The 24630-nt window shown below is 36.9% G+C and overlaps 1 protein-coding gene across 2 annotated transcripts in view; it reads left to right on the plus strand.

Moving 5' to 3' along the window:
- The first annotated feature begins 2893 nt into the window (after nucleotides 1–2893).
- Nucleotides 2894–24630, plus strand: part of LOC309488340 (protein FAM107B) — a 33129-nt gene continuing 11392 nt past the window's right edge. Inside the window, exons 1-2 of one of the 2 annotated variants that reach the window (XM_082156571.1) lie at nucleotides 2894–3046; nucleotides 18657–18714. In XM_082156571.1, the coding sequence (XP_082012697.1) occupies nucleotides 3023–3046; nucleotides 18657–18714 (82 nt within the window). In that variant the 5' untranslated portion in view covers nucleotides 2894–3022. Of the gene's footprint in view, nucleotides 3047–18656; nucleotides 18715–20669; nucleotides 20878–24630 lie in introns of those variants that run through there. The other variant, XM_082156572.1, reaches the window with a different exon arrangement.

A 24630-nucleotide genomic window follows, 5' to 3' on the forward strand; every position in this document is an offset into this window, starting at 1 on the left:
CGCACCGAATGGCAGTGATTGGTCAGAGTTTTTACTGTCCTGCAGCTGCTACAGAGGTCTGATTTTTTTCATTCCTTTTTCTAAACACATAATGTATTGACTACTATCAGGATGGAAGGACCATTTCACCCAGTATAAAAAAAAGTGTTTCTGAACAGGATCACCTACCCTACCTTTAATGAATGGTGTTCCACGTGGCCTTTAAATTTTTTTAAATGTTCATGTTCTTAGTGCATTTCATATTCTTGTGCTTTTCCCTGAGTGATAAATTAGCTTGATTTCCGTCCCAAAAGCAGCTTGTATGAATAACTGCAGTATGTTGCATAGGGAGAGGAAAAATTACATTTGTGTCATTTTCACTGGCAAAGACACAAAGACTCAATGCATGTACATTTGCTTTGCTTTTTTCCATGATGCAGTTAAAAAAGTACTTTAGTTTGGTAAAAAAAAAAAAAATACAAATAAATTGTTTGCTCATAAATCCAACTTCCCCTAAGGACAAAACAGAAGAGGTCTCCTAACACAAGCACAAGTGGCAAAGCAAAGGCAAGAACAGGATTTTTGTCCTCATCAGTGATGCAAATACATGTTAGAGTCAATTATGGACTGTGTCGCTTTGTAAATGCATCCGAGAAGCAGAAGGGATGCGAGAACAGAGGAGAAAAAAGGGGGCTTAACATCTACTAAGGTGCTCTAATACGCCTAAATCTGCAACTGATCTTGACAAAACATGTCCCAAAGTTTTGCCTGTCATCAGTTTTGGAAACAACAACATTTCCACTCTGACATTAATAAATTGACAATTTATTTAAGTTATTATTTCTTAATAATATTTTGTGTATTCAAATATTGAGAATATATTTTTTTAATATGCTACCCTTAATTTTAAGTATAAACAGAACCATATTTGGTTCTTTAGTTCAAAAACATGGAGCTGAATTATTTTTCTTTTATTGTTGCAAATGAAAGGATACAGACATTAACAGTAAAAAAAAATAAAAAAATAATAAAATAAAATAAAATAAAAACATTCCCAGTTGGAAATCAGGTCTCAACATTCAAGCAAATGATAGGTTTGTAAATATTATTTTGAGAATATGCCACACACACACACAAAAGTTGTTTTATATATATTTGCACACTATTTAGTTGCTTTTACCTCAGTATTCTGTTTGTACTGGTCTGCCTCAGGTAAACATGTTTTTCTCTTAATGTCATTCTATTTAAGGAGTAAAACAGTGTTCCAGGGGTGAAAAGAAAAGAAAAATTACTCTTTAATGAGGCTTTCAAGGTAAATTGGCTCTATGAATGATTGGGTACAGAATGGCAAATATTGTTAATAATGAGTTATGTTTTGTTCAACACACACTCATGTCATGACCTTTAACATTAGTTGTCTTAACTTCACTCAGTATTACAGTAATAAAATCAATTTTCCAGCCGTCTTTGAAAAATAAAAGTTATAATTTATTTTGTGATGAGAATGAATTGCCACCTTTAACAACACCATTTCTTAAGTAGGCCTATGTTATTTACGTAAAGTAGATGGAAGGGGGGGGTGCCTCTATGTGTATTCATTGCAAATTAATGCAACTTTTTGTATAAATTTGTATACTAACATTTTTATACTAACTGGATTTTTTATTACTTTTTTTTTTTATTACTTTTTTACTTTTTTATGGGGGGGGGGGGGGGTATTTGTATGACCTGTTTGGAAGTTCTTTTTTCAACAACTTGAAAACATTTAATTAGATTTAATTAGATTGCTAGAAGGTTCATGTGTCCCTCATATTTCATTAATTCACCTCTTACACACCTGCCTCTAATTTCCAAATCACTTCGATCTCAAATAGCCAGTTTTTCTGTTTTTGATTACTGTAAGGTGTGCAAACTCACAGGTAGTTTGATCTCCAGAAGCAAGTGTTCATCAAAGAAAAATCTGTGCATCCCCAGCAGATGGCAGTACTGCTCTGTTTGTCTTTGTACGATAGATAGATAGATAGATAGATAGATAGATAGATAGATAGATAGATAGATAGATAGATAGATAGATAGATAGATAGATAGATAGATAGATAGATAGATAGATAGATAGATAGATAGATAGATAGATAGATAGATAGATAGATAGATAGATAGACTTGTTAATTAAACTGTTGTTTAAAATTATCACACTTGCAAGTGTCAGTCTTGTGTTTAAAATTAAATAGTTAAATTATAAAATGAAGTGGTTAATTTGGTGTTTTTTTAATGTTTATTGCATAAAAAAGCAAACAAATCAGCCTTTTTAAAAAGTATTACGGCACATGCTGGATTAAACTAATTCACTTTACAGAAAATGAAAATAACATAGCTCATATAAAATGTTCTTTTATCACCTGACATTAATGTGATTAGAATGTGATTAGACTGGCTCACTTTCCTGGGCCATGGCTAGATTCCCACATTTCTCCATATGTAAAAACAAAGCAGACCACCCATGTCTTGATAATCGCGGCAAAAATCAGACCCCATTCCCTGAATTCTGACAGTTATTCTGAGTCCATCCCACCATGAGCCTTTCCCAAGACTTCCTTCTCTGTCACCGCCAATTAGCATAATCTTGAGGCACTGGATAAATCCTGTAAGGAAAGCGGAGTAACAGGTGCCACGGATGGTCTGGTTTACTCTGACTCAGTTTGATTCCAGTTTGTTTAAAGCTAAGAAGCCCAAGATGACAAAACAGCTACCTCAAGTTTACAACCTGGTCCTTTTTGTCAAGCCAAAGAATGTCAGAGAGACTTAGTCATTATAATCTAACCCAACTAGTCACTTTTGCCAGACTATCCCACGTCTGATCTGCCAGGGAGAGCGAGAGGGTTTTTCTGTCTTCACCCCCTCCCTTCCTCCTTCCCTCCCTGGTGGAGCCCAAGTGGACACGGATCAAGTCGAGGAGAAGAGTAGAGTTTGAACTCACAAGGAAATCTCTGAAATCTGGGCCTAGCGGACATACAGCAACCTCATCCCACCACAAAGTCTCAGCATGGGGGCGTCCTATGGCAAAAAAGTAAGTATGCTTAGTCATTTTTGTTAAGCAGTTTGGGTAACTGAGGTACTGGTGAATGGATGACACAGGCCATGGCTTGTTTTCAACACTTGACTTGTCTTAAGAGAGTCTTATGGTTTGTTTACATCCGAAACATTAGCATTCAAGGCACTGCTATTTGTCTTTAATTGTTAATATTGAACAATTGAAACATCTAACTTTTTTCAGTGTAACCATTTAATGTGTGAATGAGTGCTGATTTTAACGTTATTTTGTTTGTTATAGTCAACATTCAGGATAATGCTTCGATACTTTCAAATTAACACTTGTTTAAAAAGTCTAAAGGAGCATTTGGGTCCAGGACGGTAAATGCTGTTTACGGTTGGCGCAATATAAAACGGAATTGCTCTCATTTCCATGAGTTTGGGATTATCCCAAGAGCCCATTGATGGTGTTTTGAATGTTTAGGCCATTTCCAGTGAAGTATTGGAGTAGTAACACTGACAAATATGTGAGCTATGGGGCGGGGTGCATGCTGGGAAGGTGTGGTGGTGACTGAAGTTGACTCATTGCTCAGTGCTGCTAGTGACAGCTGACAGCTGCTGTAGAGAGGGTTACTGGAGGATTATAGGATACAAGAGCCTCTTCTGATTACCTATGTGTGAGCCATTTGACTGGACAATCAAGCGTCAGGTTTATTAAGGTGAAGAGACACAGTCAGAATTAAATACTTCTTGATCCATATCACGGATAAGGAACTGTTCTGTATAGGCATGTAGTTAAATGTTTTGTGAATTAGCAGGTTATTGACCAATCTTCATCCAGAAAAGGGCTGTTTCATAAAAGCATCGTGAGCTAAGTTAATCATATCAGAGACTGTTGGTGGCAATGGTTCTACGATCTAGTTAGTCCAGTGAGCCCTGGACCATAACCAGTTGTCTAATTGTGAAAACATTTCTAGTTAGCCTATATTGTGTCTGAGGATGTTTCATTGGGCACTTTTATGTGACCAGGAGTTGATTTTTTACTAAAATGAATGTAAAACTTTAAAATGTAAAAAAAAAATATTATTTTTTTTGCTATAAGAGAATCACATTAAAAGTAACTTTATCATGATCTTGATCATTTATTTGTGCTACTGTTTATATGCCTTTTTGTCTTTGCCCGTGTTTCAGACCCTGATTTTTAATCTTAAATTATGAAATGCATCATAAAATATGAATTATTATATATGAATGTATGAAAATTATAACAATACAAACAAAGAGTATAAATAAACAAACCATTTCATGTGCTTACTTACACTTACTTAGGCCTACTTACACTCACTTACTTACTTTCACTCACACACTCACTCACTTACTTACTTTCTGTTGTGGTGTCATTTGCACCATACACAGCAGTTTTGTACCTAATACAATTTTCTTTGAATTTACAGCACTTGTTTACTAAGTAGAAAGCAGTCAGTCAAGAGCTTGAGAACATGATGTGTGAAAAACCAAACAAACAAAGAAAAGACCAAGTAAAATTCACTTGCAGGCAGAATATTTAAAATATAAAGTAATTCAGTCACATTAGGCAAAACGTAAAATAATGTGAAATGTTGTGCATTTAGGATACATAAAAATGCTAGCTACGAAGTTAGCCTTATCATGGGGTGGGGATTTTTCTTATTTTTTTTAACTTTCATAATAATAATAATAACAATAAACTGACAAAGAAAGTGTGTCTATTCTTTAAAAGAAACTCCCAATATTTTTCCCTTCATTCTAGCAGCGGGGCAGAGGTCATGGATTTATGCTGATTTACTTTCAAGACACGCTATCAAAAAGCAGCCAATAATACTCTAGCAATGACCTTGCAAATTCCTCTCCATGTCCCACATGCAAACTGGAGCCAGACCAATTCAGTATCCCGTAATCACCCGGAATATCGACTTAAAGTTCACAGCCGTCTCATTCTGTTCAACCAGCATGGCGGATCATGCAGCCTGTCCTTCAAAACTTACAGTATATCTGAAGTAAAGCAAGAATGGTGGCCCCCGGTGAGCAGATTGTTGTTTTGATGGTCCAGCAGTTATTGGAATGTGAGTTCTTCAGTAATGTCTACGGTGCAGCAGAGAAACCAGTGCTCAGAGAGAGATGAAAATGTCAGCTTGTCAGAGCTGTAATTTCACCCTCTCTGCCAGCTTCCGGGACTCTTGGCATGAGCTGAATACCTAGACAAGACCTCGCAGTTATAGACCCTCGCATTACAAGACCCCTCTTTCCCTTTTTCAAATAGGCTGTTGAACTGAGGCCTAACTGGAAGAGAGATCATTTGTGATTGTTAAAGTCCCCTTGTAGTCAATCATTTTATCCCTTAAAACTCACCTTTAATCACCAAAATTACATATTTAAACGTTTTTTCTTAGATTTGTCATGCCTTAAAGTAGCTGAATGTAACACCCTTGCCTCATGTAGTATAGGTGGTTCTATGAATATGCAAATGAGCCCCGCCTCCACTCGTTGACCTGATTGGTTACAAGGTAGTTTGTCAGAAACACCAACGATTTCTAACCGCGTTTTTGAGACTGTCTTTGGTTCACTGCCGTTTTATGGACAACATACTCAGCAATGGTGTTGACTTATGAATTTGCATATGTTTTTTTGTTTGTTTTTTTAAAGCACATTAAAAACACCACATAGACATAAAAACAACATTAAAAGCTTGATTTTCACCACAGGGGAACTTTAATATAACCTAATGCAGCGACATGCTCTGTTTTGTTGGGTCTGGTAAACGCAATTGATTTCATTAAAACTTTGTTCTGTGTTCATCCTGTTACAAGCTTTATTCCACTGGAGCGTGTGTCTCCACTGTGGCATTTCATGCATGGGTGAGATGAGACGCACCTGCTCAAAGCTCACTCAATCACGAGTGAATATGGAGTGATGGGGAAACTGATTGTAATCCAAGCAAATGAAATCTTACGAAAAATAAGTAGGCCTATACTTTTTCGGAGTATAAAAGTATACTTTTAAGTACACAACTAGTCTTTCGTTTGTACTGCAACTATACTACAAGTGAACTTATAGGTATACTGATAGTTTCCTAGTCAAATAAATTTTTTTGGTTTATGAAAGTACAAGTATACTTGTTAGTTTTCTTTAAGTGAACATAACATCATACTTAAAGGGATACTCCACTTTAAAATGAAAATTCTGTCATCATTTACTCACCCTCATGTTGTTTCAAATCTGTATGAATTTCTTTCTTCTGCTGAACAGAAAGGAAGATATTTAGAAGAATGTCAGTAACCAGACAGTTTCTGGTCTCATTGACTTCCATAGTATTTTTTTTTTTCCTACTATGGAAGTCAATGAGACCAGAAACTGTCTGGTTACTGACATTCTTCTAAATATCTTCCTTTCTGTTCAGCAGAAGAAAGAAATTCATACAGATTTGAAACAACATGAGGGTGAGTATATGATGTCAGAATTTTCATTTTAAAGTGGAGTATCCCTTTAAAGTTTATTATTTATACATTATTAAAAAATTATATAGGTATTAATATTATTTTATACTTAAAATATACCTTTAACTGTGCTTTAACTCTTTCCATTAAAAAAAATAATGATTTATATATATATAACATTCTTTTTTATCAACACTGGAATTTGGGTAAGTTTCATTAAAAAAGTCAAGATTTTAAACATAAAGTTGAGAATTACTGAGCATTATGCAGTAAACAGCACACTCGGTTCCATTCCAAACATAGCCTCTGTTTTGACATTTTACGTGCTTTGGGTGGAAACTATTTAGGAACAATAAAGCTCAGACTGATCTTGGATGTGCATCTCTGCTCCTAAATTATAATGAGTAACAACAAAGCTGGTCTAGGATCAGGATTAATACGGCTGCATCAGCCAACTCCTGAGCAGAGCACTTGCATGTGATTTCCCTACTGCTAAATGGGATGTCAAGTTGTGCTAATGCTTCCTGTGCCAGAGACCTACTGAGGAAGATTAGACCAATCAGACAAATCCTTTCTAAATGATCCAACAGTCAAGCTAAAAATAATTACACGCTCTGGGACGGAATTTAACTCTGAAAGTAATAGTTAATGTAAAAGTTATCTGAGACAGCACAAATGTCTAATACGTTCAAAAGTGTATTCACGTTTTTGTTTTTTAATAAATGGACAAAGGTAGCTTTTGTAAAGGTGCACAAGATATTTATTTGCCTGTCTGTCTTCCACTCACTGAGTCATCAGTGATGTTGGACTTCTGACATCTAGTGGTGTGGATGAAGCATCATGCAAAAGCAAGTTTTCAGTTACCATTGCCATCGTAATGCAATGACGGTCGTATTTGTCACCCATGATTCATTTATTCCACAATTAAAAGTGAGGCTGGTCATGTGATTTCAACATAACAGCCACCATGATGAGGCGACCCGCTTTAGGTAATACTTGGATTGGCTACTGATATGACTGGTCTTTGATTCTTATAGTGCATCTTTAAGTTATGCCAGGTTGATTTTATAATTAACTAGTTATAATTAGCTATATAGTTTTATTTGTTGTGTTATTTTTTCTCATGTACACCAAATATGAGCTTTTATTAATAAAGGAAAGCATTAACATTACATAGCTTTTTGTTTTAATGTAATGTTAATTGGATCACATGTGTGTTTTCACAGTGTTTGAACATATGTATTTATTTTCTTTTAAAAAAAATATAAGAGGAATCCAAAATAACTGCTGAATTCTGGAGTTTAGCAGCTTCCGGTTGGCTGATGTCAGACAGTGAATGTGTAGGAGAAAAAGTGGGTCAGATTCAAAGTAAGATGGGTCCAGAGACCAGAATGTATAAGAACCCTGGAGACGAGTAACTGAACCTGTCCGTGGTGCACTTCAGCCTCTGCAACAAATGAGTCTCTTACACGGGACTCTTAAAGTAGAAATCCCTTTCTCTCTCACTGTCTCTCTCTTTCAGCTTTAGCACAGGTCTCATTTCACTCCATTAAGAGAAAAAAAAAAACTCTGAAATAAGAAACAACACTTCAATTTGAAGGCTAAATCGTGGGTTGCAGGCAGAGATAGAGGTTAATCTGAGACTCTGGAATGTTGAAGTTTGAAGTGACTGCTCGGGTGTTTCACTTTACATTCGATATTTGTTTCACTAAATTAGATTTATAGTTTTCCTTGGTTTTAATTTATGTTTAAAATCTTTTTAAATACTTTCATTTTGCTGTATATGCTCTTGAAAATTATGTAAAAGACAGAATGAATGATCAAGCATGTCAACATGTCCATTAAACTCGGTAAAATGATGGAATTTATACAAAAGTGAAGTGAGGGAAAAGGTTCACCACTCATAAAAAAAATAAAACAATGTAATCAACTTATGAATAGTGTCACACACTGTTTAAAATATGAAATATTCAGCAATGTATGGTTTATGAACATGGTGTTATGAATATAACTGTGCTTTTTTTTTTACTTAAATATTGTTATTGTTGTTGTTGATGATGATGTAAGGTGACCTTGAGTGTCAAGAAAATCTATAATATTATATAATAATAATAATAATAATAATAATAATAATAATATGATTTTTATGACTTTTTATTGTGGTCAAAAATTCTAGAAAGATATATTTGCTAAATCCTAAAAGTTGATTTGACCATCTAAATCTGTACTGATAAAGAGCATGTTTGTCCGCAAGTTAATAATTCCAGCCTACAAATCAATTTTCTCTTTCATTATTTTGGTTTGACCTTAAATATGAATACTAATGTTTTCCTCCCACACAGTTTCCTCCAACACAAAGCTATTGTAGCCTAGAACAAATTGGGTTTCAAATATTGTTTTTTGGAGGATTCTTTTCTCATTCGCTGGAAAAGAATCACTTATACTATGGGAATCATACATTTGAGCCAGCTGATCAACTGCTGATCAAAATCCATGCTTGCATGCATTGCAAGTAAATGAATAGTCTGAAACTCATTCGTTGTCGTTACTGAAATCCCCAGAGCTTTGTAACTGACACGTTGTGATTCATTGAGGGCTTAAAAATCACAGCTGCATATGGCTGATTTGCCCTTTGGCATATGAAACTAAATATATGTGTTGTACAAAAATATTTGATGACGTTTGACGTAGTTCAGGTTTTATTTATAACCTTTTTAACTGCATTTACGTGTATAGCATTGAATGTATCGCTTTGGGGCATGACGTAGGCTGTGTGGATATGTACTATATTCCCCACCAGGTGGCACAATCGCTCCAAATGTTAAAATGCCTTTAAGAATTACGTATCCGCATATGACATTTAAAAACTGTGATTTACTATAAAACAATTTTGTGTAAGAACATAAGGCAAATATCTTACCAAAAAAAAAAAAAAAAACTTTTTTAGCAGATTTGTTTTACATTTAGCATTATACTGTTCATAGAAATTTGGGAATTTCCGGGCTGAGTTATATGATTATTTAAAACCCCTGCAGACAGCATGATGTCAAACATCACTGGTGCTAATTTTACAAATATATGACCAGGATATTAACACGCCTTAGGATCAAGTGAGAGAAATGCGTTTAGTTTGTGAATTGTCTGTAAGTGTAGTTGATTGCAGAGTTGTCTAAAAGAATTGCCAATCTTAAGGAAGCCCTGTATATACGTATCAAACCGTTTTACAGTCCAACATCTCTAAATTCACCCATTTTTAGGCAGTCAAAAAAACAAACTCTTATCCGTTTACTGTAGCATTAGCATGTGCATTAGCTGGACTAGCCTAAAAAAATATTATTATTTTTTTCTTTTTCTTATTTTTTGTGAGTGATTGACTTGTTGTTTGTGATGTAAGTTTGAGTCTTTCCATAGTCAAGTAGATATAAGATATATTTGTATTGTTGAAAGATACCTGCTGGGGACATTACGGGTTGGTTTGCACAAGGAAAAGTGTATGCTAGTATATGCTAGTGCACGCACTTGACTACACACATGTACAGCTGTTTAATAGAGTGGCTCCAAGCAGCCCAAGATTTATCACCGTTTCCACTTACTTTCATCTCAACGGGAAACGGGAAGATGGATTCTGATCTTGTGTAGTTTACCAGGTCTTAGCTCCCATTAAAACACATAATGACCATTAGGGGAATGGAAAATGTTTAACTGTGTAAGGAAAGAAGCCTTAAGGGGTCTCTAATGTCTGTTTCATTGCAACATTTAGATTCATATTCATATTCAGGCCCAGGCAAGCAGATCAGGACCGTGGGAATCTGCAGAACGGTGTCACATGTCACAAACAGAATGAATAAACAATATTTTATCGTACATGAAATCATTCCTTATCAGTGTTTGTCTGTGTCCCGCAGCGGGTCCCAGCAGAAGACTGGAGCGTTGATCCGTGCCCATGTTCTCCAGTAGGTCCCGTGGATAATTAGCAGGCTGTCTCTCCCCTCCGTGGCCTCCGCTAATTGTTTGTGTTGTCTAGGAAACCTGAGAACCCTCAGCTTGAAACCAGAGCAGCAAAGCAGGGTCAAAATCTATTAAAAACACCCTTTTTGTTTGTGGCTTATGCGTGAGGATGCAATATCACTTTGCAGTATATGGGTACAGAGACAGGTTCTGAACAGCGTAAATAAAACATGAGAGATCAGAACGGGCCACAAGCAGAAAGGTCAAGCGATCACTTCGGCCGGTAACTGGACACTACAGGTGAGGCGCTGTGGCATCCAGCCCATCTTGGAGGACAATGGTGCATTCTAGAGGAGGTCACGCTTGGCTCTCCTCAAGGTTTAGTGATGCCAGATTGCTTTGGCTGTGGCCTATATTCTGTCCCTTGTGATAGACGAGAGGACAACTTTGATTTCAGAGAGGTTGATGTTCTTTTCTACGTTAGGCTACTACATCATACTGCACTAGATGAAACTAGGCCTACTATACTATACAACTTTTTACTGTATTGTACTATGTACTGTCCTGTACCGTACTGTGATGTATTGTTTTGTTCATTCCCATTGTGTCACGTTTTGAGTTTATTTGTTCATGTTTAGAGTTTGTTTTTGTTCTGGTCTGTGTTTCAAGGTTGGTTTATAGCTTGTTAATTGGTTCAGTCTTCCTCCGTATGTCTTCATGGTTACTGATCGCTTTATTTCTGTTCAGGTGTGTTTAGTTAATTGGCCCCTCTTGTTTGCTGTCTATTTAAGCCCTGTGTTTCTTTCAGATCATTGTCAGTTCTATTACTATGTTGGTTGTTCTGTTCCAAGTTCCAGAGATTCTTTAGTCTTTTGTAAAGTTTTGAGTTTGCATCTAGATCCTGGCAACTTTCTTTTGTGCTGCAACTAGCAATTGTGGCATATTGTTTTTCATATTTTATTGTTTCATTTTACCTTTCAATGGAAGTGCTGTCATTGCAGCTATAACTTTGATTTCAAAGTGCCAGATATTGTTTCTGCATAAAAAATTCATAGTAGGGCATACTCTCATATAGTATAGTGTAATGCAGTGTATGACTTTCATTCTGCAGTGGACCATATTTTGAAAAAATGTATTTTGATCATAAAAGTCAATGGGGTCCCATGTTGTTTTGGACCCCATTAACTTGAATTATATGGACAAAAACTATTGAAACATTCTGGTCACTGGTCAAGCAAACACACATTGTGGATTCTAGACTGTAAACTATCCGGCAGTGTTCCTATCAAAAAGGTGATTGGCCCTTTAGATGAAAGCTTCCGTTCCTACTGTTGCAAAGCATTACGATTTCTACCATTTATTTTTTAAATATTGGTCTGTCTCTCGCTTACGTCTGCACTGCACGGATCTATCAGTACTATGCTTACAGTATGCTATTTATTCATTCAAAATTGTAAAGATGGCCTGTATTGTTCAACGTTTAATTGGTTCATTTGTGTCTGTGTTGCCTGAATTATCACAGTCATACTGGCACATATTGACTTTCTTAAGAACCATTTCACCAGAGAATCAAGATATATGAAGCCCAATTTCAGACTTAATGGACTGAGGGGCATTCCATAATTAAAGGAGAGCATTCAGTGCAGAATAAATCCAATTCAGATCTCATTCATACTATTAAACACCACTCTACCATTCACGGAACGCTGCTCCAAATATGGATTGACTCTTAGTGAGCATAAGCTTATTTCAACCTGATTCCATTGTTACTTGAGGAGGCTTTGCATCTTTCAGCCTCTCAGCAAGTCTTTGTTGATCATAATACTGTGTAAAGCCTCTCTCCCAATGAGAGGACACAAATCCCCTTTAAATACTAGCAAATTAATTACATCTCAATAAAGCTTCCTTCTTTTTTTTGTCAGGCCTGAGAGCTCGCTCAGAGGAAACACAATGATATTTGTGCAGGTGAATAAAAATCCTCTGTTGGTTTTGTTTGCAAAGGGTGTGTAAGGGACAGCTAAGCAGAAATGATTGCACTGAATTTTCCCTCTAGGTTGTAAGAGGCCTATGTAAGCCTGAAATTAAAGACATTTGTTCTTTCCTCAGAATGTCACTCTCTTTTATTTCCCAATTTCCATGTCCTTGCTGTGAGTGATAAGACAGTGAGGCCCTTGTGAAGACACCAAGCCTGAGCAGGCTTCTCCTAGCAACTGCAGCTACAGTATCCATTCACTCAGCTAGAGGGTTCTGCATTGAATATAGCTCAGGAAAGAGCCGGAAAAAGAGTCCTCAGGCATTAATGTGTAACTGTGGGCTGTAGAAAAGCTGGGTCCACTCAAAAAGAGAAGGTGTGCATGCTCCCACTGCTGGATCACAAAACTTTTACATCTGAGACCAAGTGGTTTCATTGAGTATAAATACTGGGGCTGAATATCAATATGAATATGAATATGTTTTGGTTTGGTTCTCTTTCTGTTTGCCTGTGTTTCTTGTCATTGTAAGTTGACCTATGTCCGAAATCACCCTTAAATAGGAACATTTTTGAGTGGACAGCCATTTGTAGTTGTGTCAGAAACCATAGTGGATGTTATCGAGTGCACTCATTCAATCCCACAATGCACCGCAATAATGAGAGTACAACCGATGTAAGCCCAATGGCTAGAAAATACCCATAATGCACCGTGACGGGAGCGTTGAATGAATTCCCACGTCCCGCTAGAATATGACGCCTGTAGCTCAATCATCCATCCATCCATTTTCCAAATTGCTGGTCCAATGTGGTTACAGCATAATATCATACAGGTATAAATTCCTTTTTACATTATTTAATAATGTTCATATAGTTTCCATGACAGAGTTCAAGATAAATCTTTTCAAATGATTATTAAACAGCAAGAACAAACCTTGCAAAAGCGACAGACCTTAAGGCGCAATTAGTATCCAAATTATGTCACTCGTTTTCATTCACTCCTTCAAGTAGACTATATTAGTGGAGTAATGTAGGGGATAGTGAATATAGGGAATAGGGGGTGATTTCAAACACAGCCCTGATTTCCTCTTGTGTGCCAGTTAATTACTGATTACGTTCACCTGTGGTTCATTTTGTTCCCTCGTTTACCTCTGTGTATTTAAGTCCTCAGTTTCCTCTGTTCAGTTGTCTGTTCTATGTAGACAAATTTCTCTAGACAAATTTTACTAGGGGGCCAGTGTTTAACCAGAGGGGCACATAAAAAAATGGCAACAAATTATATTTAAAGATTATAAACTTAATTTACTTTAAAATCATATTAACATTTATTTTGTACAAGAGTGAGTGCAGGTGCAAAAGACGTAGGGCCATACAAAATGAAAAATACAGTACAGGGTACGAATACAAGGTGTCAGTTCAGTGTGAACAAAACTCCAGGGTACAACAATGTGCCATTTCCTATTTATGTTTAGTGTGTTCTTTGTCAAGAAGATCTGCTAGTGTTGCATCAGCTTTAACAGCTATTTGATAATCCCTCCATGCTATCATTGCATACATAGACATAATAAATACATAGACGCCCTATTGGCCGCTGGATCGTACGTCAACGGCGCCGCCATACTGCGGAGGGCAACTTTCCCATACCTCTCATAACGAGAATTGAGAAAAATGCCTATTTCGTGCGCTGCTTGGGGCTTTACAAATCGCCACACAATTGAAAACAGGTCTCAGGGAATTACCTTTCACAAGCAAAACTGAAAATTTGTTTCTGGTTGTATTTCATTTACTATTTTTATTTTCAGAGGAGAAAGGCCGCGAAATTTAAAAATACTACTGTTATTGTGTCACGAAATGTAGTTTTAAGAGTTTTTCAGTCGACAATGTAGTTATTTAAAGCTCAAATCTGTGGTTTATTTATAAAGATAGCGCCTATTTAAAAATGTTATCTGACGGTTTCGGAGTTGTGAGATCCAGCGATCACCGGGCGCTCAGCGCTCATGAAAATACGCTGAGAACAGCCTTACCTCGGCTAGTGCTTCTGACGTTCGCCGCTGGATCTGATGTCTTTAGTCTAGTGGTTAAACATGAGAATAATTCGTCTTGTGTATATCTAACGGTCGATCTTTGTCTCATTAATCTATAATTTGTTCCTTGGCAAATCGTTTTGGCTGAGGGCAAAGTGAAGTTTCATAACTTTATATATTTAGGCTATTTAACTTTAACGTTGTAGCCTGCTGTATGTTTGACTGAATCGTTTACTTTATTTCTTGACTTGTATAGCTTCTTGGGCGGCAGTGGCTCAGTGGTTCATGTAGATTGTCTACAAACCGGAAGGTTGGTGGTTCAATCCCCGGTTCCACCTGACCAAGTGTCGAGGTGTCCATGAGCAAGACACCTAACCCCAGCTGCTCCCGACGAGCTGGATCGCCTTGCATGGCTGACACCGCCGTCGGTGTACGAATGAGTGAGTGAATGGGTGAATGTGAGGCTATGTAAAGCGCTTTGGTGGCCATAGGTCTGTGAAAGCGCTATATAAATGCAGTCCATTTACCATTCTTATACCTTTTAAAAACTGAAATTGAACAAAAAGAGAAAGGGTTGCGTCATTTTATTTTATATAGCCTATGTAAGAATATTTTAAAATATATAAATTTACATTATTTATTATTGTTATTATAATAATATACCACTTGCGATTATCAATCTATTATAGTTATGCTGTTAAATTATTGTACTATTCATACTATTTAACTTATTATTTTTTATTGTCTATATTCTGTAATTGATATTTCATATTCTATTGCTATTATTATAGTATTATACATAAACTATATGCTATTATCAATATATTATTATTATTATTATTATATTATAGTACTTATGCTATTATATAATTATACTTTTCATTACTATTTTATTTGCTGTATACTGTTTGTTTATTTTATTGACTAAACTATTTACCATTAGCCTACTTCTCACTTTATCTTATATTTACTATTTGCATTGCACTGTAGTTGTACCATATCATATGTATTACCATAAAGGATCCATCAGTTATCTTTGTTGTTGCTCAAATCGGGTCAATGACAGAATATGCTTTTTCCACAATAAGAAAACTTTATTTAATTTAATGTGAAAATGTAATTATATCTCAGTATGGGGGTGTTCACAATTCTTATCCAAGAATAAAAAGCCAAATACATGACAAGCCTGAGCTTTGGCCATTCCTTATTAAAATTTTTTTTTTATAAGTCTAACTATCGAGATTTTAAATAACTAGGGATGGAACTTTTTTGTACACCACATACAAACCACTGAAATCGGTTGATAAATGTTTTTTTGTTTTTTTGGGGGGTTTTTATCCAGAAAAACCGCAGCTCACCTGTTTACTTTTGATTACAGCGCAGTCTTGCCCTCCGCAAAATGGCGGACGCGTTGACGTATCGCAGCAACGTTCCAAAGCGGCCAATAGGGCGTCTATGCATTTATTATGTCTATGATTGCACACTTGTGTCGTTCAGACTTTGCATGTACTGAAAACCCTGCATCTCTCATAGTTGCTTTTTTCCAGTTTCTAAAACCAGGTGTTGAAACAAAAACAGTGTCTGGGGCGTTTGGTGTGCTAAAATGTCTACATGCATAGCAATATGTAGAGTCAATCATGACAGAACAGCCCGATCTCATCCCAAGTCGTCATATACTGACGCTTTTAACATTTCGTCTACATCGAACGCACATGGCACCCTTTAGCATCAATATGAGACGCAGATAGAAATGGGCCAGAAGGCGCCTCCTAGCGGTCTAACCCTAACCCTACCCCAGACCTAAACCTACCCATAACCGAACAAAGCTCTGTGCATCTCATATTGACGCTAAAGGGTGCCATGTGCGTTCGATGTAGACGAAATGTCAAAAGCGTCAGTATATGACGACTTGGGTGAGAATGCGTTGGACAGAATACTCAAGCCATGGATGAAGATTATACCAGTTTGGCCTGAAGCTCCGTCTTCTGTCCCGCATCAAAGTGGTTGGAAATATATTCAAGTTGGGTTGTACTGGTACATCATTCTTGGACTTGCTGATATCTGTAGAAAGATGTACAGTAAACATAGGGCACAACTACAACATTTCTTTACTTATGCATGTATATCTGCATGTATTTCAAAATGTAGGCCAAGTATTTACTTTAAAAAAAAAGAAACATTAGAGCCATATTGACACAAAAAAGAATTTACAGCAGAAAACAACATTTTAAGGACACACAGTAGGCCTAAAATGAAATTATAATTGCACTGCTTTGCAAATAGTAAGAACCTTCTTCATCACAAACCTGATGGTGCAGTACTTGATCTACTTTCTAAACATACTGAGACCAGACATTTACAAACTTGATTTCATTATCAGTGTGAGGAACAAAAGTAACACAGTTATGTGCAAGAACAAGAAGTCACTTACGAGATGAAATCGTTTTGCTTACCTTCAACTCTTGCAACAGGAGATATCGTAGCTCCTCTCTCCAAGAGTAGTTGCTGAGCTCTCATTCACCGAGCAGCACCGCAGGCTACAGTGTTTGGGTGCGCCGCTCTAATTAACCCATGTAGAATGTTGTGTCACATTACTTTGCGTGTAAAATCATAATAAATTCATAATTTTTTTTTATTTGGTCTGCAAGGGGGGGCCACAAGGGTTGCCAGGGACATGTCTACAGAGGCACGGGCCTCCCTAGGCCTCCGTGTAGAACCGCCACTGGTTCTATGTTACGTAAAGTAAGGTTAGCCTAAGCTCCTTCTCATTAGTCTAGCCTAGAGTTGGACTGTTAGATGTGAGTCATGGACTTGGCCAAGTCTATATCGATTTACTGGTAGCCCTGCTCTAAGGGATCTAGACTCTCTTGGGGCATGGCTCAGACTAACTTGAGATTCTCATTTCAGCATTGAAGCTTAAGGGCCTTTCCTAACATGGTTATATTAGTTACTGGGAGCAGTGTTGTGCAAGGTGTGTACCCCTGACACATTTGTTGTATTATTTTAATTTAATACTGTGAAGCTGCTTTGATACAATCTGTATTGTGAAAAGCGCTATACAAATAAACTTGACTTGACTTGACTTGACATTATTGGCTCAGGGCTCAGGCCTTTGAGTTTTAGTGCCTAGGTTTTTAGATTGGTTTGAACCAAAAGAGGGCAGGCATTGGTCAGCATGGCGTATAGTTGATATTGGCGTCCCCATAGTGTCAGCAACTGACTCCGTGTAGTGTTCTCTAAAAAGGGGATGTCTTGGGGTTACCTGAGAAAGGAAACGAGACGTTGCGTCACACTGCCATGCTTCGGGAAATGCACTGCCTGCATGTGTTTCTTCAGACACTACAAATCTGATGACGTGTTTTCAGGCGCCCTTATTATTTGCTGGGGCATACCTTGTGACATCATCACAATGCGTCAGCCAATGATTGGTGTGATTTTACACATGCTTCAGGCTCTGGATTCCACGAGGACACATTCCCATAGCATCAGCAACTGACGTGGCATCTTCTTTCCTTTCTCAGGGAACAGGGGTTACACACATTTTATGGAATTGTACAACAGGAAAAGCTCTTAGACTTAGAAACCAATATGCTGATCTAAAAAAAATAATAATTATAATGAATTTTTCAATTTTAAAACTTAAAATTAGTTGGCATTCTCATGGCATTCCAAAAACATTTACTTTTATGATATTGTTATGGTGTTTTTGGTCAATTTTTCAAAGTGCAGCATTAACATTCTACTAAACATCTCATTTTTGTGTTCTACGGAAGGAAGAAAAAACATAAACATTTGAAACGACATGAGGATAAGTAAATGATTTTTGGATGAACTATTAACTATTCAAGAATGATCCAAAACTATTGTATTAAACAAAAAAATCTGTGAAAATTTGTTCTTAGAAGGTTCTTTTCTGACCTTAAGATTCTGCCTTTATTTTCTAGAGCATAGAAATGCTACTCCTTGCTAGAATTGCACGGCAAGAGAAAAGGACTGGAACAGCCGGTTTCATGTTACAACAGCAGAAGCATAGTTAATGTGCTTCCACCTTTCCTGGATCCATGACAACTGAACTCTCCCATAATATATCCTAAATCAATTGGAGAAAGGAGCAAGCAGACAGAGAGTCAGTAATGCTGTGATTGATGAGAGCGATGTGAATATTTGTAAGCTGATAAGCCTCTTTTTTCTCTCTCTTCTCTGTCTCTCTCTGGCGCACGACGCACGCATCAGAAGGGATACAACATTGAGCAGCAGAGTGTGAAAAACGGAAAACACCTGAATGGAGTGGGTAAGTCTACACTCACGCGTCCTTGAGAACAATGAAAGCCGCCCAACAGCCCTGCAGAGGAACAATGCAATGTTGCCACGGCTCATTCTGTTCCACGCAAATGTCTTTGACCTTGTTTCTTGACACGTCACGGCTGAGTCAAAAAGACTTCCGAAGTTCCATGCTTCTTCCATAAAATAATAATAAAGGCATTTAAATGTATCATGTGCCACTGGCCTTGAAAAGTTCTTCATTTGATCTAGGAGCGAAGACAAGAAAGAACCTGTTTTTAATAGATTTGCAGGCATAATGCGAAGTTTAGTTGTTTGGTAAGAAACATCAAACTTGTGCAATTAATATAGAATTGCTATCAAGTCAAATTTATTTATATAGGGCTTTTCACAATACACATCAAAGCAGCTTTACAGAAAAGCATGATGTTAATGTTTATAATATCTTAATATCTTCATGCCTTGTAATGTAGTCGCATTTAGCAGATTAGAGCTGGCCGATAATATAGTTTACGTTTTGCGATAATACAAGGAATCAAGAAGTTGAGCTAAATTGGCTTAATTTTATATATATATACAGTATATATATATATATATGTATTCATGAATATGTTGTATGTATGCAGAGCTTATATATGCATTACTTTATATAAAGAGCTGGGTGATAATATAGTTATATTTTACGCCGAAATAAAAACTCAGGCGGTTAAGGTTTCCTGTATCGCTTGACGTTAGGGCACTGTATGTATGTGAACACAGTTGGATATATTCAACTTTATAAATAGAGCTTTGCGATAATACAGTTTACATTTCTGCGACGATATAAACAATCACACAGCCGAGATTTGCTATATAGTACAGTATGTATTGCTATATGTGAGTATACGTATGCAGATAAAGTAGGATGTATACAACTTTTAATATATCCCTAACGATAATATAGTTTACACTTTATAACTATCAAGCAGAGTCTTGCTAAATAGTATAGGCTACACACCGCATGTATGACGGTAAGATTGGATATACTTAGTAGATAGTAGTTATTCTTTATTAATTATTAAGTTGTTAATAATTCTGATCATGGGTATGATTATATCTGATGGTTTGCAACAGCTTCGAATGACTTAGCCCTACGGTGGCCCAGTAGTGCACAACACAACGAAATTTAAAAAGCAAACACAAATTAACAACACAACAAAAACAAGCCACAAAAAAACAAACTAAGTACTAAGCTCATCCAATCAGAATTTAGAGTCAGAACTACAGTGTCTATTTTTATAATATTAGTTTTGAGTCTTTCATTTTTAATTAAAAAAATAAAATCACAAAATAGAAAATAGAAAATATCGTGATTGCTTAATTTTTGGGGGTTTGCACCAAACACACATGGCTATTTAATAGCCTATATAAAACTGTTTGTTTTTTCTGACAAAAATAAAAAGATTGTGATGTACTGTTACAATGATATGAAATTCCTCATACCATGATATGCAATTTTACAACTATCATCCAAAAAAAAATTCTTATATAACTAACAAATCTCCCACAGAAGCCCTATTTCCAGTGTGAAAAACATTCCATGGATTATCAAGTTAAGATGAGCCTGATGGTCATGTCCAGAGATGTTGTTTTGCGTAATCTTGAATGTTAACATGAACATTGCGTGATCGTAAGATGATTCACTCTGTATGTGTGTGTGTTTTTTTTAATTGCCCAGTGTGTGAGTTTGTGAAGGATGAAAGCTTTTTGGTAGTTTAATGGTTAATGTGAGATTTAGCAAAAGCGCGAGAGAGGGAGAGATTAAGCCCTCCACTAATCCCATCGGACTCCTGAGAGAGAGAGAGAGAGAGAGAGAGAGAGAGAGAGAGAGAGAGTGCGTGAGTGTGTGTGTGTGTGTGTGTGTGCGTGTGTGTAAAAAATAAAGTTGGGAGGAGCAGGAGGGGCGTATCTTTGAAGCCCAGTGGTCACATGACTGTTGACACTGTGAGAGAGGAGGCATGTGTGTGAAGAACAGCAGAAACTCAAAAGAAACGGCCCTCACATAAACATGTAGGATATCTCACACACACACACGCACACAAAGGCAACAGCAAGATGGACCAGAGAGTTGAATACAGTTTGTATCCCCCTGAGGGCCAGCCCAGCAGACCCAGAGATGTACTTGTTAAGTCAGGTAAGACAGATACAACAGACTGTGGCTGAGATTACAGGATGCTGAACCGATGATGCTGTATTGTGCAGGAAAACTTTACTAGGGGTCTGTATTTGAATACCAAGGATAAGATAGAAGGAATTAATAGATTTGAAGTATTCATTGAGTTGCATTGTATTATTACTATGTAACAACTTGGTTACAATGTAGTAATTAGAGATGAATAAACTGTTTCATATTTTATATCAAGATACATTCACACTGATGCATTTGTTATGCTTTGCAACAAAAATAAAATATGATCTCTGCCTGCTTTAAACTACAAATGTCTGTTTTTAGGGTTAAATGTATAATGTTTTTAAGAACAAGCTGGTGTAATATATAAAAGACCAAATAAGAAGGCAAAAGAATGACATGAATGACACTTAAAGAAATCAGTTTGGTGATAAACAAGGAGCCATGCTTTCTCTGAGCAACTTGTTACTCATGGAGTTTTGCTGCACCACTTGTGAGACACAGACTTCAAAAACTCTTTGATTGCCATTAGAAATGCACCATTTGACATTTTCTGAATTGTACTTTTATCAGCTGGTGGTAAACTTGTGGCAATTTTTAGGTGTCAGTAACATAGGTTAAGTGACAAGAAGGATCATCTTTCACAATTTTGTTGCTGTAATGTTTTACCAGCAGTATCTTACTTTATGTTTGTTTTAGCCTAAAAGCGCAAGGTCCACAATGTATTTCTGCCTGACCATGATCGACACCAATAAACCCAGCTTTGTGTATTTGAACAGTTATCTTAAATCATCCATCTCAGAATACCCAGCTTTTAAACAAACACGCCTTTCACCAACATATCTTGGAAGGCTATTAAGCAATTTCTATGTGAATCAAACCTCAAAGGGATAGTCACCCAAAAATGAATGTCATCTTTTACTCACCATAATGTTGTTCCAAATCCGTATGACTTTCTTTCTTGTGTGAAACATATATAATATAACAATATATTTTGAATAATGTCTAACTGTTTTTGCCCCTGAAATGGAGGTCAGTGAGGTCCAAAACATCATCAAGTATACTGACATAAAATAGCTTAGGAAAAAGAGAATGATCCCAAGTAAGTCATAGAAACTCTTTTTATTTACTCTTCCAGTCCAGATTTAGATGCTTGAAATAGGTTATATTGTGCTATTGTCCTTAGAGACTGCTGCGTTGTTTCTTGCTGGGCACCTTTATAATGCTAATTCCCTGTCTGAGAGCTGTGCCTAAATTTTATGGCTTGCCAAGGACTAGTATTCAGCAGGGATTATGGGAAATGGCACCGCACTTCCACACAAACACACCCATGGGAGAATGGGAACCAAGGGCATCCTCTGAGAATGCTGACGTCGCCATGACAACTGTCAGCATTCTATTTGTATACAATCCAATGTGGGAACAAACTAACTTCTTATGTAAGAGGGGATTTTCTTTTTTTTTTTATAAACAAAAATGGTATTTTTAATACTGAATGCCTGGTGATCAACAAGACAACGTACTGCGTTTAATGTGATGCAGAGGAATCTAAACTGTGCTACCAGTATTGCCTTAAAGGGATAGTTTTCTCAAAAATTCTAATTTGAGTTAAATTTTGAGTTAAATTGTAAAATATCCTTGCTCTTCCCAGCTTTATAATGGGAGTGAATAGTAACTGAGTTTTTGAAGCCCAAAAAATGCATTTATCCATCATAAAAGTAATCCATCGGTTCCAGGGGGTTAAAAAAGGCCTTCTGAAGTGAAGCAATGCTTTTTAAGAAAAATATCCATATTTATAACTTTATAAACTATAATCTCTGGCTTTCTGTAACGGCCGTCTGCGAGTCTAGTTCCGGTGGAAGAGTGACCTCTGACCCCATGCATGATGTAGGATGTAGGAGTAGCATAAGCTTAGGTGAGAGTAAATGCCTCTCGCGGTTCAAACAAACAGGGCTGGGCAACAAACTCAAGCTCCTCCCACATTTCTCTTTAAAAAATCTCGTTTTAGACTTCTAATTCGTGAGTGGTGTTTTGTTTTGCTCTATCCTCTGCGTCAGGTCGGGTCAGAGGTCACTCTTCTGCTGGAACTAGACTTGCGTGCAACTGTTAAAGCAGCACTCAGTAGCTTCGGGACTTCTTCGCTGTATTCTCGCTTTTTGCTCGCAGGTTTCTCTCTAGAGCTCCCCCCACAGCTTCGGAATAGATATTTGACAACACTGTTGTAAAAACTCGTTGTTGATTCTCAGACACCAGAGGCTAGTAGATCAACGACATCAAAGCAGATGGGACGTTCTTTAAAACGTCTTCTTCATTCGGGTTCGGACGGCGTGAGGGAGCGCAATAATGACAGCATTTTAGCAGATTTCTTTTGGCCGTAAAGCAATTGTTTACATCGCGAGACCTGATATCACGCGAGACTTCCTGACGCAGCGGCCGGCGGCCCGCCGGCTCAAAGTTGCAAGTGCGTATTTTCCGCTCACGGGCACCAGGGGGGTGCGAAACGACCACCGTTCAACCCAAAATAAGTAATATAACCATTCCAATGACTCCGAAGCTGTTCAGTTAAGGTAAAAAAAGTTACTTAGTTCACCTTTAACAGAAGCCAGTCATTATAATTTATAAAGTTATAAATATGGACATTTTTCTTACAAAAACGCAATGCTTAGCTTCAGAAGTCCTGGGAAGAACCTGGATATATTTTTAATATAACTCTGACTGTGTTTGGCTGAAAGAAGAATGTCTTATACACCTAGGAGGAAACACCTTTAACTTTTTTTCCCCCATGTAATCCAAAATATATTCAGATTCTTAAGGCACATTTCAGAATGTTTTTATCCACTAAATATCAAAGAAAAGTGCAATTCTGAGAGCATAATTTATTTGCCACTTCATCTGGTGTTTTGTAAAGTAATGAAATTCTGAAATGATCAAAAGTGTCCAAATACTTTTTTTAGGACCATTGTATTTCAAAGTGCCATGGTACTGTACTTTCTTGAAAGGGTTAGCATATTAGCACACTTTTAATTTTAGTAGTCCTACTGAATCACTTTTGGTTATGCTGGGTATATAAGGAAACACCTGCTGTAGCCACACAAACAGACACCACACAAAATCAAATTAATCCCACAATGTATCATGCAATTCTTGGAAATAGACTGAGATCTGATCAGCAGAAGCCCTTGCCTTTCCTGTCTGTGTGACTCCAGGGTTTGTGGGGGATGTTGATAAATACATTATGCCCATAATAGAGGGATATTCACTTTCAGAGCAGACACAGTCCACCGTCTGTTGCTCTTCACCATGTTACTGATCCCTAATCGATGAGATCAAGGACAGGCTTCCAGAGACCCAGATTATGGAGCAATACACAACATTTTGTAGCGCTTGTGCATGTGTATGTGCAAGTACTTTTATCCCATACTGAATTCTATCTGTAAGCTCTGGATAAATACACAGAAATCATTTGTATTTCATAACCATGACGCAACATTCTCGCAGCACATAACATTGAAGTGGGCCACACATATGCTCACTTTGCTCAGTTAACAGCAGGCAGACATTGCAACACATTCATTTGCAAAAAAAAAGCTATATTTGCACACACAAACATGAAAGGAAACAAAATGAAACATATTCTGGTGATGTTACTGGCTTTAACTGTCCACTGAAAAAGATCACTTGAAATATACTTAACTGTCTCACAGAGACAGATATTTTGGTAACACTTTACAATAAGGTTCATTAGTTAACATTAGTTAG

This window comes from Leuciscus leuciscus, assembly GCF_965113295.1.
Source record: "Leuciscus leuciscus genome assembly, chromosome: 23".
NCBI lineage: Eukaryota > Metazoa > Chordata > Actinopteri > Cypriniformes > Leuciscidae > Leuciscus > Leuciscus leuciscus.